Here is a 14,250-nt window from a genome sequence, read left to right as displayed (position 1 = left end):
TTGATTAAGTTATTACATATGTGTCCTTATCCCCCCATTGCCCCTCACCCCCACCCCACTCATGCCTTCACCCCCCTGGTGTCTGTGTCCATTGGTTAGGCTTATATGCATGCATTAAGTCCTTTGGTTGATCTCTCCCCCTTACCCCCACTCTCCCCTGTCTTACCTCTGAGGTCTGACGGTCTGATCGATGCTTCTCTGTCTCTGGATCTGTTTCTGTTCATCAGTTTATGTTGTTCATTATATTCCACAAATGAGTGAGATTATGTGATATCTACCTACCTCCTACCGGCTTATTTCGCTTTGCATAATGCTATCCAGTTCCATCCATGCCGTTGCAAATGGTAGGAATTCCTTCTTTTTTACAGCAGCGTAGTATTCCATTTATAGATGTACCACAGTTTTTTAATCCACTCATCTGCTGATGGGCACTTAGGCTGATTCCAAATCTTAGCTATGGTAAATTGTGCTGCTATGAACATAGGGGTGCATATATCCTTTCTGATTGGTGTTTCTAGTTTCTTGGGATATATTCCTAGAAGTGGGATCACTGGGTCAAATGGGAGTTTCATTTTTAATTTTTTGAGAAAACTCCATACTGCTTTCCACAGTGGCTGCACCAGTCTGCATTCCCACCAGCAGTGCACGAGGGTTCCTTTTTCTCCTCATCCTCGCCAGCACTTGTCGTTTGTTGATTTGTTGATGATAGCCATTCTGACAGGTGTGAGATGGTACTGCATTGTCATTTTGATTTGCATGTCTTGGATGATTAGTGACTTTGAGCATGTTTTCATATGTCTCTTGGCCCTCCTTATGTCCTCTTTTGAAAAGTATCTATTTAGGTTCATTGCCCATTTTTTGATTGGGTTGTTTATCTTCCTTTTGTTAAGTTGTATGAGTTCCCTGTAAATGTTGGAGATTAAACCCTTATCAGTGATAATATTGGCAAATATGTTCTCCCAAGCAGTGGGCTTTCTTGTTGTTTTGTTGATGGTTTCTTTTGCTGTACAGAAGCTTTTTATTTTGATGCAGTCCCATTTGTTTATTTTCTTTAGTTTCCATTGCCCTAGCTGTATCGGTGAAGATATTGCTTCAGCATATGTCTGAGATTTTGCTGCCTGTGGATTCCTCTAATATTTTTATGGTTTCCCGGCATATTTCACAGACTTAGAACAAACTCTCCAAAAATTCATCTGGAATAAAAAAAAAAAGACCCGAATAGCTGCAGCAATCCTGAGAAAGAAGAACAAAGTAGGAGGGATCTCAATACCAGATATCAAGCTGTCTTACAAAGCCACTGTTCTCAAAACTGCCTGGTACTGGCACAAGAACAGACATATAGATCAATGGCATAGAATAGAGAACCCAGAAATCGACCCAAACCACTAAGCTCAAGTAGGCAAGAACATACAATGGAGTCAAGGCAGTCTCTTCTATAAATGGTGTTGGGAAAATTAGACAGATAAATGCAAAAAGAAAAAAAGAAACTAAACCACCAACTTATACCATACGCAAAAATAAACTCAAAATGGATAAAGGACTTAAACAAGTAGTAATGTTTTAAACTGCCATTTGGGACAGTAGTTTTACCCCTATTCACCTCTTACCCATCTTAGAGAATGCCAAAGACTGGACATTTTTATATAGTAGGTAACAGGAAGAGAGTCATTGCAAGAAAAACTAATACTTAGTGAGCACTTATTCTATGCCAGCCACTGTTATCAGCACTTTTGCTAACCCCATTTAATGCTCACAATAACCCTGTGAGGTAAAGACCAGTGTCATCATGTTATAGATTTAAATAGATGCATATAAATTTGAATAAATAATCAAAATCGATATTTAAAAATAGATTCGTATTATCATAGATGATGAAATGATGCAAAGAACACATAAGGTTTAACCAACCAAATATACTGGGGCTTAATTGAGATTCAAGCCATGATAGATTGTTGTCACAGTATGTTATTTTAACTCAACACTATATTGCCTTGGTTTCCCAAAGAAATGAAAGTTGATTGAACTAGAAGATTTGATATATGTATCTTCTCTATTTTAGAGGCAGCATGATGTCATAATTAAGCACTGCACCAAATTTGCATGATAGCTTCTCCGTGTTACTATGTTGAATCAGAATCATCCTTCCTGGAATCCTAAAGAACAAGGTTTAGGAAATCACCTACGTTAGTCCCATCAGTTATACCCCATGGGACAGCTCAAAGAGATTGAATTTTATTCTTCATGTAACCCATATTTTTAAAACAAAGCCTAGAGCAGGTCGTCTGCAAGAGATGATTAAATAATGAATATGTGGTAGACACTTTGTTGTAGATGAAGTACCATTGGATAATTTATTTACTTATAACAAGCATTTATTTGACTTCTATTGGCTTTGGTGGCAGTCATTGAGAATACGAAGCTCAGTCTTTATCCTTAATTAACTTACAACATAATATATTTTTAGTAGTAAAATAACCAACTAATAAATACATTTATTTTTATTTACCCTACAAGCACTGATAGACAATCTCAACTTTTCAATTTAACACTCTCCCAAATCCTGAAAGGTGATCATTACAATTTTCATTTTTTAGAGATGAAAAGACTGGCCTGGGGAAGTTGTGTGTAACTGCTCAGGGTTGCAACACTAGGTGGGCATCAAAGCTGGATGCCAGCCCTGGTCAGCCTGGCACTAGGTCTGAACTTTTCCACGCATCCCCAGAGTGCGATTTACTTTGATTACAATCACAGGCGATCCCCTCTCAGCCACCTATGACAGCCTGACAGGTTTATTTCTGAAGGCTCCACCCAGTGATTATGTAGGGAAGCACATTCTCCAGGTATAGAGAAGAACTGGTGAAAAGAGATCATCCAGGTGTGAAATGGGAGTTCAGAGCTTTTTCCTTGGTTTATTACTGCTCCATTGTGTGTACACTCATGCTCATTAGTGTTTTTAAGTGTCTTCATTGGGCTACGGTAACTTTTTTCTCTCTCTCTCTCTCTTTCAGGTATGGAAAAATTGTATCGACAAAGGCAATTCTTGACAAAAACACAAATCAGTGCAAAGGTATGTGTGAGGGCATCTGTACCTTTAGCTCTGGACTGTGCTGTTACATTGAGAGCCCCGCCCAGGTGGAGGTCCAGGCACCGGCTGCACAGGGGCACGATGTACAGTATATGGCCAACCTCTCTGATATTGCCGAGGCTTTGCTGAGTTGTATTTCTAGTACCATTGCTCATTAATTTTTTTCATTAACAAACAAAATGAAACTCACAAATTAGAACAAGTACCAAATTGCTTTCAGCATAAAACTAAATTACCTCTTAACAACTTTGGGTTGTCTGGTATGAATGATATCATCAGTGATGCAAATTGATTTCCTATATAAAAATGAGGAACTCTGGGGAAAAGTTTCCCATGCAAAACACGTTTTCATTTATCTGTTCTTTAAAGCTTTAGCAACATTGGTTGACTAGGAATGAATTGACTGATGGGCCCACTGTGTCTAAACTTTAGCTGTAAACACCTCATGGGATCTCAGATTTGGTATCTTATTAAGGCTTTTTCTATTTTTGGAGGGGGGGGATATTGTTGAAGTTATTTGACTGTGTCTATGGCTCATGTCTCTTCATGTCTTGGAATCCAATACTCTTAAGGGTTGCATTATATTATTTATGAAATCTATATGGTCTCTCTTTCATGACTCAGTTCTTACTGGAAAATTGGAATGCTTCCTGTAACATGTTATTTGTTGTTCCTCTAAACCAGTCACTTTTATGATACCGAGATTAATAAGTAGGGTAGAGCCAAGATCATTCTAAACACTGTCCCTATTTCACATATAAGTATAATGTGCAAAAGTCTTAGGAATGAATACTCCTACACTGCAGATCACACACTTCATGTCTCTTATAAACTTTTTTAAAAAGCACTAGGTAGTCAGGTACTGCAAGAAAAAAAAAAAGACATGGTTTCTGTCACCTAATAGCTCAATTTCTAGTTGAAAAAGCAACCATCAAGAAAACCAAGAAACTAATACTAATCAAATGATTAGGATTAGTCTATCAGCCTAATATATGTGAGAGTGTAACAGGTATCTACAAGAGGGGTATCTGCAAAATATTGTGGATAGAGAATATGGCGACTCCTTTGGGGCAAATTAAGTTTATAAAGACAAAGTACAATGATAGGCTTGAGAAAGGTTGATGTTTAGGAGAAAGAATTTCAGAATATAATTGATCAGACCCACATATCTGGAAGGAAAGAAGGAAGGAAGGAAGGAAGGAAGGAAGGAAGGAAGGAAGGAAGGAAGGAAGGAAGGAAGGAAGGAAGGGAGGAAGGAAGGAAAAGGGAGAGAGAGAGGGAGGGAGGAAAGGAAGGAGGGAGGGAGCCACCTAGGGAAATCATTTAATATGAAAATATGTATAAGTAATATTGATATAGATGAATAATAATATAGATGAATAATGCTAATGAGTAATTGAGTTAATACATGGATGATGCTCAAAAATACCTTGTGTTGTCTGTCCTATAAAATACTGGCAATATTAAGCAAAACAAGAATGTTTGTATTGAGGTGGTAGGATTATGGGTGATAGATTGTTATTAACTTAAATTTCTCCAAATCTGTTATATTGTCAGTGAAGGGGGGGGATAGCAAAGTAGTGCTTTGTCTTTGTAAAATAATATCAGATGAAACTAGCAATGAATTAGGAGAGAATTTTACCTTTCCCTTTTTAATAGGCAGAAGTTGAGTTTGTCTTGACCTTTCTTTAGGAAAGAATGAAAAGGGTGTGTGAGGTGGCTTTTTCAAACAAAATCACTGAGAGCATTGAGCCTGTAATTAGAGAACACAAATTGGATTTGGACTTTTCCTAGACACTTGCTTCTAAATCATTTGCAACTTTGCCTCCAGACTAAGACTATGCAATCAAAACCAAATATTATGAAAACTGGATTCATTAATGTTGTTTCTAAAGAAGTGGTATGAATTCAATTTTTCACAGGCTGTTGAACATGTGGCATATTATATGCAAGTTAGTGTTTAGGGGGATGAGAAAGTGTATGCACTTGTCTCCTTAGAGATGAAAACAAAAAGCATCAAAATTAACCATGCTATATTAACCCATACTCTAGACTCTTACTCTACCTTAGCATGTAAATGAAAGGATTTTGTTCTGTCTGTATCCCACTCATGCCTATTATTTCTAATTTAGCATATTAAATATTTTAGAGGGTTTTATTATTGTTGTTGTTGTTATATGTTAACTTTGAGAAGTCTTTGTAATAAATGAAAAAATGTACTTATAATATGTTTTGGGAATTATACGACTGCTTATTTTTCCTCAAAAGTGTTACATAGTTATGTACAGGGTGAAGCAAAAGTAGGTTTTCAGTAGTGAGTACATGAAACACAGAGTTTATTCTTATATTATTATTTATTAATTTTTGTATTATTTTCCATATGAACAACTGTAAACCTACTTTGCCCCACCCCTGTATTTACTCAGTATTTGTAATCACTTTTAACATAGTATATATTAGGCAAAAGCAAAACTATCCATAAACATGTAATAAAATATGTAGCCTTGCTGTTTTAAACATATATTTATAATTGACTGCATTTAATACTATAGCCTACCTGTCTAACTCTTTTGCAGTAATTATTTTTATTGGAAGAAATTTAAATAATTTTTATGAAGTTTAGTATAGCTTAAATAATATAGTGAAGCCCAGCCAGCATAGCTCAGTGGTTGAGCGTTGATCTATGAACCAGGAGGTCATGGTTCAATTCCTTGTCAGGGCACATGCCCGAGTTGTAGGCTCGATCCCCAGTGGGTGTTGTGCAGGAGGCAGCTGATCAGTGATTCTCTCTCATCATTGATGTTTCTATCTCTCTCTCTCCTTTCCTCTCTCTCTAAAAATTAATAAAAACATTTAAAAAATAATATGGTAGGAATACATTGCTTTTGCCCATAATCTTAATATTACTTTTAACTAATCCATGTCTTATAGATTAACAGAAATCCTTATGTCCAGATATTCTTCTTCTATCTTTCAATACCTTATTTTTAACATCAGACTTATATTAATATACACAAAATTCTCTTTTCATACCTCTACTGGGCTATGTCAAGTATTTCTTCCAAAATTCACCTTCTCAAGAAGCCCTCAGTAGACTCTTCCTATCCTATTTGAAAAGTTTACAACACCACCTCCTTTGAGTACCATCTGGAAGCAAAGATCCTATGCTACCTTACCTCTCATACTGTTGTGATTAGTTTGAGTCCTTCATCTAGATTATAAATTACTCAGAATACAGGGAAGCGAACCTATTGGCAAGGTATGGAGGAAGCAGGATGGTTCAGAGTGGAACTTAGATTGTAGAGGCCTTTTCTTTCTCTCTGGGATCCTTTGATGCTGCATCTATGGAAAGAACAGACATGGCTAGGTATATGTCTTCTAGGCCTATGAACACCAGGGCTACCAAAGACGTTCACATACACATGTTTCCCACAGTCGTTCTTGAAAAGTAAGCATTTGTACCTAAGAATATTTATTGTCCATGCAGAATTATTCTTTTTACTGGTTTGAAGTTATCTATTTTTTTACTGATCCATGATTTCATAAATATATCAGAAATTATATATTGTACTACATGTTTTAAATAATATGCAAAATATAATAATGTAAAATAGACAAATATAATATGGGAATGTTCCATTTATTACAATTTATGTAAACTTGCAAAAACATAATATCCTAGGATTTCAAAAAATATGGATTTTTTTAAACCCCACCTAGTTCTTCAAGGGTTTTCCAATTAAAGTCTATACCAAAAAAATTTCCAAATAATAATATAAGTTTTCTTGGACAAATGACAAAATATCTCTAAACATTGCTTTTCTCAACTGTCAAATGAGGTCATCTATATCTATGATTTTGAAAGTATTTCTCAAAATTACATAGAACCATGTTTGTAAATGTGTCTGGCACATACATCAGGTGAATTTTTCTATGGCTGTGGATCTGGATTTCTTCTCATAGAAACCATATTGTCTAGAGCTTGTTCATATAATTTAATGCAGTCCTGAGTACATATTACGTATTCAAGGAATGAGTATTTCATGAATTGACACGTGTTTGTTGACACTAGTATTGTTAATAGCGAAAAGTATAAGTACATAAAGAACATTTCATTCACACATTTTTGGTGTTGGCTATATGAGAGCCCTCAGGATTTTTTCAAAGCCCATAAACCCGATGTCTTTGAGTAAAAGCACATTCCGTCACAGTAGCAGGTGGTGGAATTCATTGTAATTGAGCTGGATAGGTTCTGAAAACCAAATGCTTCTTAGTTCACCCTTTGTTATACTCTTTACTACATTGTTTTGTAAGTTCAAAAGTAAAAAGAAAACCAAAAAAATCTGAAGACCTTTGCTTCCTTAGTGTTGGAAACCACAGTAAAAGCATGGATTGTCATTTAATTTGGTGGCTGCCATTGTTCTTGTTGATTTGTTGGTTATTCTTTTTGCTAATAAAATAGTGATCTTTTTTTTCTTTAGTAAAGAAATGATAACTTTAGAGTATGAAAGAGAAAAAAACACACCCCATGAACATGGCATTAAAAACAAAACAAACCCAAATCCCAAAACTATAAAAACCTAAATGGAATATGAAAGATGAATGTATCATTTGTTATGGTTCTGCAAGTGGCTGTAAGTGGGATCAAATGTCTCTTTAGTTATAAAATATTGATGATATAAAGTCCCTATTTCATATGATCTTTTAAAAAACTGGTGTGGTTTTCTCTCTGTTGTAGAATACGAGAAAATAGCAAGGTCTGCATTTAATTTGTACTACTTCTGTTAAGAAAAGGGCAGTTCATTTAAATTACTGGTCATTCTGCTCACATCAGCCCTGAATTGGAAGAAATCTGTATTCATGAAGTGTCTTTGGAACACCTCTATGCCACCTTTGAAGATACAATTTCTCTTTTTTATTAACTTTTATTTTTTATTTAAGTATAATTTGGTACATAGTATTATATTAGTTTCAGGTAAACAATATAATGATTCTACACTTATACATCTTACAATGTGATCACCTCACTAAGTTTCCGTAATTGCAAAAACATCACAATATTATTTTAATAATCCAATCACAAAAGGACAAATATTGTATGATTCTACTTATATGAGGGACCTAGAGGAGTCAGATTCAGAGAGACAAAAGACAGAATGGTGTTTGGCAGGGTCTGGGGTTTGGGGAGATGGGGAGTTAGAGTTTAATAGATAGAGTTTCCATTTGGGAAAATGAAATTCTGGAGATGATGGTGGTGATGACTGCACAAAAGTGTAAATATATTTAATGCTATTGAACTATACACTTAAAAATTTGTTAGAATACTATTTTTGTTATTTTATCACCATAAAAAGCAAACCAACAAACTCACAGAAAAATAAGTATAATAATGAAAGTAATTACAGATATAATTTCTCTCCCAAAGAAAATAAGAAAGCTTCAGCTGCAGATATCACAGCTGTCCACATTCTCGGGATGTGCCCGCTATAGGAAGGCAGGAGCTGAAACAGAAGATGTCAGGGAAGCAACTGCTAACAATCTCACTAGGCATTGGATTTGAGGGTGATGTGAGAAATAAGCACATTTGATATCGTACTAAATGAAATCAAGTGGCAAAAATCCCATGAGAAATATACTATGAGGTACCTTGGAATTTGTCTTTGTGCCACTATTGTTACAGTACATAATTAAAGTGAAAACTGTAGATTTTTATCAAATGAATGACTGAAAGAAATTTTTTTCTGAATAAGGGAATTATGTGGGGTTGAATTTAGAATCCCATTTTTTAAAAATGCTATTACAACACCATGGTTAAAAAGTTTCTCAAGGGTTCTCATGAGATAGTTTTGATTTCAAGAGGTTAAAGTTCAGAAAATCTCTAATTTCATATATATAATATAAAGAAATTATGGCTAATACTATACCTTTTCATAGAGAAACAGATAATGAAATTGATAATGATTTGATTAGAGGAAAACTTTTACATTTTACTTTTTAAATGAAAATCACATGTATTTAATGTATACAGCATAATTTGACATACATATAAATAGTAAACAATTACTACAATCAAACTAATTAACATATCATTTCCTCATATAGGTACCATTTTTGTATATGTAATGCGAGCACCTGAAATATATTCTCTTAGAAAATTTCCAGTACTCAGTGCTATATTATTAACTGATTTTATGCCATGTATTAGATTTCTAAACATATTCATCCTACATAGAAAGCAACATTGTACCTTTAAATCAACATCAACTCATTTCTTCTGCTTTTTTGCCTGTGATAATCACTTTAGTGCTCTCTCCTCCTATATACTTGACATTTTTATGTTGCACACTTAAATGATAGTGTGTACTTTTTTTTCTTTCGTGTCTGACTTATTTGACTTAGCACAATGCCCTCCAGATTCATCCATGTTCTTCCAAATGGCATGATATCCTTCTTTCAGGCTGAACAATATTCATGTGTGTGTGTGTGTGTGTGTGTGTATCACAATTTCTTTATTCATTATTCATAAATGGATGCTTATGTCTGGCCTATTGTAAATAATGCTGAAATGAACATGGGAGTGCAGATATATCTCTTTAAGAGATACTAATTTCATTTCCTTTGGAGCTATACCTAGGAGAGGTATTGCTGATCATATGGAAATTTTATGTTCCAGTTTTGATGAACCTCCATACTGTTTTTCATAATGGCTTTATCAAATTACATTCCCACCAACAGTGTAAAGTGGGGTTTCCTTTTCTTCACATATTCACCAGAAATTATCTTTTTTAAAAATAGCCATCCTCACAGGTATGAGGTGATATTTCATTGTGGTTTTGACTTGGATTTCCAGGATGATTAGTGATATTGAGCATCTTTGTAACTGAGCATCTGCTGTTACATAAACCAAACAAATCCTGGAGAAGTTGTTATGCCATAGATAGTGGTCAGGGGCTTTGAGGTTTTCTTCTACTGTGCGAGAATAATGTAAGACAAGCAATAATGAGTAAAATTACATATACAACTATCAAATGAAAGCACAAATATGTATGTTTGAAATCTGTGTGAGAAGTAAATATTGCTACTTTGCATCATTGTAATTGACCTATTATGTTCTAGTAATATGGACTATCATTATAACTATATACAACCTATTACATTGTCTAATTCAGCTTATCTTTCCTCTCTTTATGTCCTTCAAAATTTACTGTTGGAGGGCCAATTCTGTAATTCTGCTTCTTCTTGGGGATTTTTTTTTTAAATGACACATAGTGTCATTTTCCAGATACAGGTTTCTGTTATGTAAGTGAACTTTTTTGTGGACAATAAAAAGTCAGCATGGTACATGAACTGGTGAAGACATCAGACGTGATGGCAGACCAGAGACTGGTTTACCTGATTTGGAAGAAAGATTTATGGTACCTCTTTAACCCGTTGTTTTTTGTTTTTGTTTTTGTAGAAGCAGGGGCTATCGCCTAAATTTTTACCTTTGTGTTTCCCATCTGAATTCCCTTAAGCAGAGAAAGTAAACTCTTCAATCGGTTTTCCACGAACCTACCAACCAACTAATCATCCAGTGAACAACAAAAAAAATTAAAATAATAAACAGGAAGTGAATCCAAACAAAGAGTTAGGAATAAGGACTTTGGCTTGTTTACCTAGAACAGAAGAAAACCTTAAGGGAGTGATCTGGGGAATGAGTAGGTCATGAGCTATAGTTCTCAGAAATACGGTAAGCTGTGGTTATGGAGGCAGGAGATACATCTATGCTAATATGTTGTGCAACCCAGTTTTGATCAAATAGTTGTTCAGCAGGCTGGCATCCAGAAGTCTCTTAGAACATCCTGTAATTCATCAAAAGGGCAAACGTGTCTAGTAAAGAATGTTGTTTGACTGCAACCCTGCTTAAAAGTATTTAGATGCAAATGTTTTTTAGAGGAGGCTAAACCACTGCGTTATTTTCTTAAAACCAGCCCACTTCATTTATTTATGTACATGTGTGGCTCCTAAAGGCATGCATATCTTCAACTTTCAATAGCCTATAGCCGTGGTCGGCAAACTGCGGCTCGCGAGACACGTGCGGCTCTTTGGCCCCTTGAGTGTGGCTCTTCCTAAGCCTTAGGAGTACCCTAATTAAGTTAATTACAATGTACCTACCTATATAGTTTAAGTTTAAAAAATTTGGCTCTCAAAAGAAATTTCAATCGTTGTACTGTTGATATTTGGCTCTGTTGACTAATGAGTTTGCCGACCACTGGCCTATAGCATTGTGCAATGGATATCAAGTAACCTCAAGAGTTATTATCTTACCCATTTTACTGATGAGAAAACAAACCTGGAAATGCTGAGTAACTTCTCAAACATCATCTAGCCAGCATTCAAATAGAAATCTAAGTCTGCCGAAGCCTATCTATCTTCTTTTTGCTTTTCTTCACTCCAAATAACCCCCATAAGTAAGACCTTTAAATGGCCTTGGATGATAATCATCACAAGCAGACACGAGCACAGTGTTTTGAGTTTGTGCAAAGGCGGACAGTTTGGAAGTAGCATGCAGTAGTTTCTACCCACCCACCTCCCACCACTATAAACAGTATGGGTCAGGCGTCCTAGTTCTGCTTTGTCATTTAATAGAGACGTAAAAGAGCATGCAAGATTGTGGCTTGAAAACAGAGGCACCTTTTGAAAATATTTTGTTCATTTTATTTAGAGTAATTTTTTTTTAAAGAATGGTTTTCTGTTAACTTCAATTTTATACTTAAATTAGATTGACAAGTGTTTAGCCTTCTACATGTTTTAGCTTTAAAGTGAGCATCAGTTGAATCGATTTTATGTGGGGAAAATATCACATAATTAGGGAGGGTGGCAGGCAGAGTGCAGCTGCCAGTTTCTCTCACTCTCGGGATTCAGGATTCAGAAAGAGGCATGTGCTCTCTTAAAGGGCCTATGTGGTCGAGTTTCACGGCAAATGCTCTCTTTCATCTTATTTAAGTTCGGTTTGGCTTGCCTCCCTTGTTTGCTCATGGGAATAAGGTTAAGACCTCTGAAGAGGCCACTTTATCCCAATTCCTTACCCAGGCTCCCTCCTTTTCTTTAAATAGCCTGCACTTACTTGTGCAAAGTGTTTGGGGTCATTATCTCCTTGATGGATGCACCCAGGAATAAACAGCTATTTTCTATTTGGATTCTGAAGGTATGATCAAGTTTAATCAAAAAGACTTTTTTTATGTTTTTAGTTTACCCATGAACCAGTTATTATGGAAAAACACCCAAAATGTCTGCTAAGGTCAGTTTTTTCCTTTCTCAATCTGTTTTTTTCCTCAAAGGTTCTTCCCCTATCCTCATAATTTTGTATTGTCTCAAGTTGCCCTCAAATCTCTAACTCCAACCCTAAGGCTACCTCGTCTCTCATTTTGGGGGGAATGTTAAAGAAACCTTGAGCATCTGTGCTTAGTTTTTTTTTCAACAGATCTATCCAACAGGCACATGTTTTACTACCTCAACCTCCCTAGGATCCCCTGCCCAGGTTTGAGTCTCACGCTTTAGAACGCTTGGTTTGTAACTCCATTTCTTTCTTGTCTGGCCTGTGAGAGATCTGTGTCTCAGGCCTGATGTTCTACTTCCAGATGCTGATCTCGTCACTGGCTCCTACTTTTTGGGACTTGAGAGAATTATTTTACTTCTCCAAAATCATCATTTGCATTTGGTCTGTTTTTGTGGATGGGATTTTTGTAGAAAGTACCATAATAGCAAGGCAGCCACTGCATATATGTAACCCAAATTAACTCACGCTCAGGTAGGGCATGGCTGTGCTTTGTCAGGTTTATGTCCATAGGCAACTCTGAAGTCCCTGTACATTGGCATCTATATTCCTTCAGAGTCAACAGTTAGACTTGGCATTGCCAGAGTTCCTTGAAATTTTTGGACAAATAATGGAAAGAAATGAACAGCTTTTTCATTTGGTTTTAATGCAACAGTTGAAGCCTTACCTGAAGCCCTGTGCTGCAACTGGTTTCATTCAGGCTTTGCTCTCTAAACAGTTTGTAGATGGTTGTTCAGAATTCCCAGCCATCATTAGCTAACTGCAAACATGTGGAAACACAGAGGCTATGACCTTCAGATCCACTCCAGAAATGCAAACTTAGTCTCTGAGTTTAGAGAGGAAATGCTTCTCTCTCTTTCTCTCTCTCTCTCTCTCTCTCTCTCTCTCTCTCTCTCTCTCTCCACGAATTGGGACTGAGGTTTTGACCAGGTCGCACATGTGTCTGAGCTGTCCTGGACAGCAGGGAAAAAATGGACCTCCGGATAATATGTGTGTCATTAAAACTTGACCATGTCCTTGCTCTAGGGAGCAGCAGCTCAGTTAAAGTGTGCAGGATTTTTTGTTTTTTAAGACACAAAACATGGGCCCAAATAAAGTGGAAAGTATTGATCATTGATGATTATTGATGAAACTTTATCTATGAAAGTCAACCAAAAATTTAATTTAGAGGGACAGTGGAGATGCCTCCTATCTGTCAGCTCTATTTAAAAGCAAAGGTGTTGTTTTATTACTACCTAACAAGGGTCACTCAACCATCTGCTATCATTTTTTTCTAAAAAATAATATTTTAGGTGTGGAAAATCTAGACACATGAATGTAATTTTTGCATCATATTACTGAAATCTCTGAAATAAATATGCAAAAATGGGGAGTGACTTAACTCCAGTGAAAGCAATGGAGTATTTTATAACCATTTAAATGGTAATTGTTAAGACTCTGAGATAGCATGGAAAACTGGCTAGAGTGGGAGAAAGAAAAATAGAAAAAATGCATATTCTGCTAATAACTAGGTCAAAATATTATTTATGATGACTACTGAAGATACTTTTAAAAATATATTTTATTGATTTTTTACAGAGAGGAAGGGAGAGGAATAGAGAGTTAGAGACATCGATGGGAGAGAAACATCGATCAGCTGCCTCCTGCACACCCCCTACTGGGGATGTGCCTGCAACCAAAGTACATGCCCTTGACCGGAATTGAACCTGGGGCCTTTCAGTCCGCAGGCTGATGCTCTATCCACTGAGCCAAACCAGTTAGGGATGAAGATCCTTTTTCCTGATAGGTATCACTATCGGATGACATTTATGTCTTCTTCTCTGGATAGCGTATTCTTTGAATGAGGGAC

General features: G+C 36.0%; 1 protein-coding gene across 11 annotated transcripts in view; it reads left to right on the top strand.

The window, feature by feature from the left end:
- RBMS3 (RNA binding motif single stranded interacting protein 3) overlaps positions 1-14,250 on the top strand; it is a 606,121-nt gene that overhangs the window by 185,252 nt on the left and 406,619 nt on the right. For all 11 annotated transcript variants that reach the window (XM_006087592.3, XM_006087588.3, XM_023752958.1 and 8 more), the window contains exon 3: positions 3,009-3,067. In XM_006087592.3, coding sequence (XP_006087654.1) covers positions 3,009-3,067 — 59 coding nt within the window. The remainder of the gene's footprint in view (positions 1-3,008; positions 3,068-14,250) is intronic.

The sequence above is a fragment of the Myotis lucifugus genome, unplaced genomic scaffold (genome assembly GCF_000147115.1).
Source record: "Myotis lucifugus unplaced genomic scaffold, Myoluc2.0 scaffold_39, whole genome shotgun sequence".
NCBI classification, from domain to species: domain Eukaryota; kingdom Metazoa; phylum Chordata; class Mammalia; order Chiroptera; family Vespertilionidae; genus Myotis; species Myotis lucifugus.
This window is presented reverse-complemented; position numbering and strand designations above follow the sequence as displayed.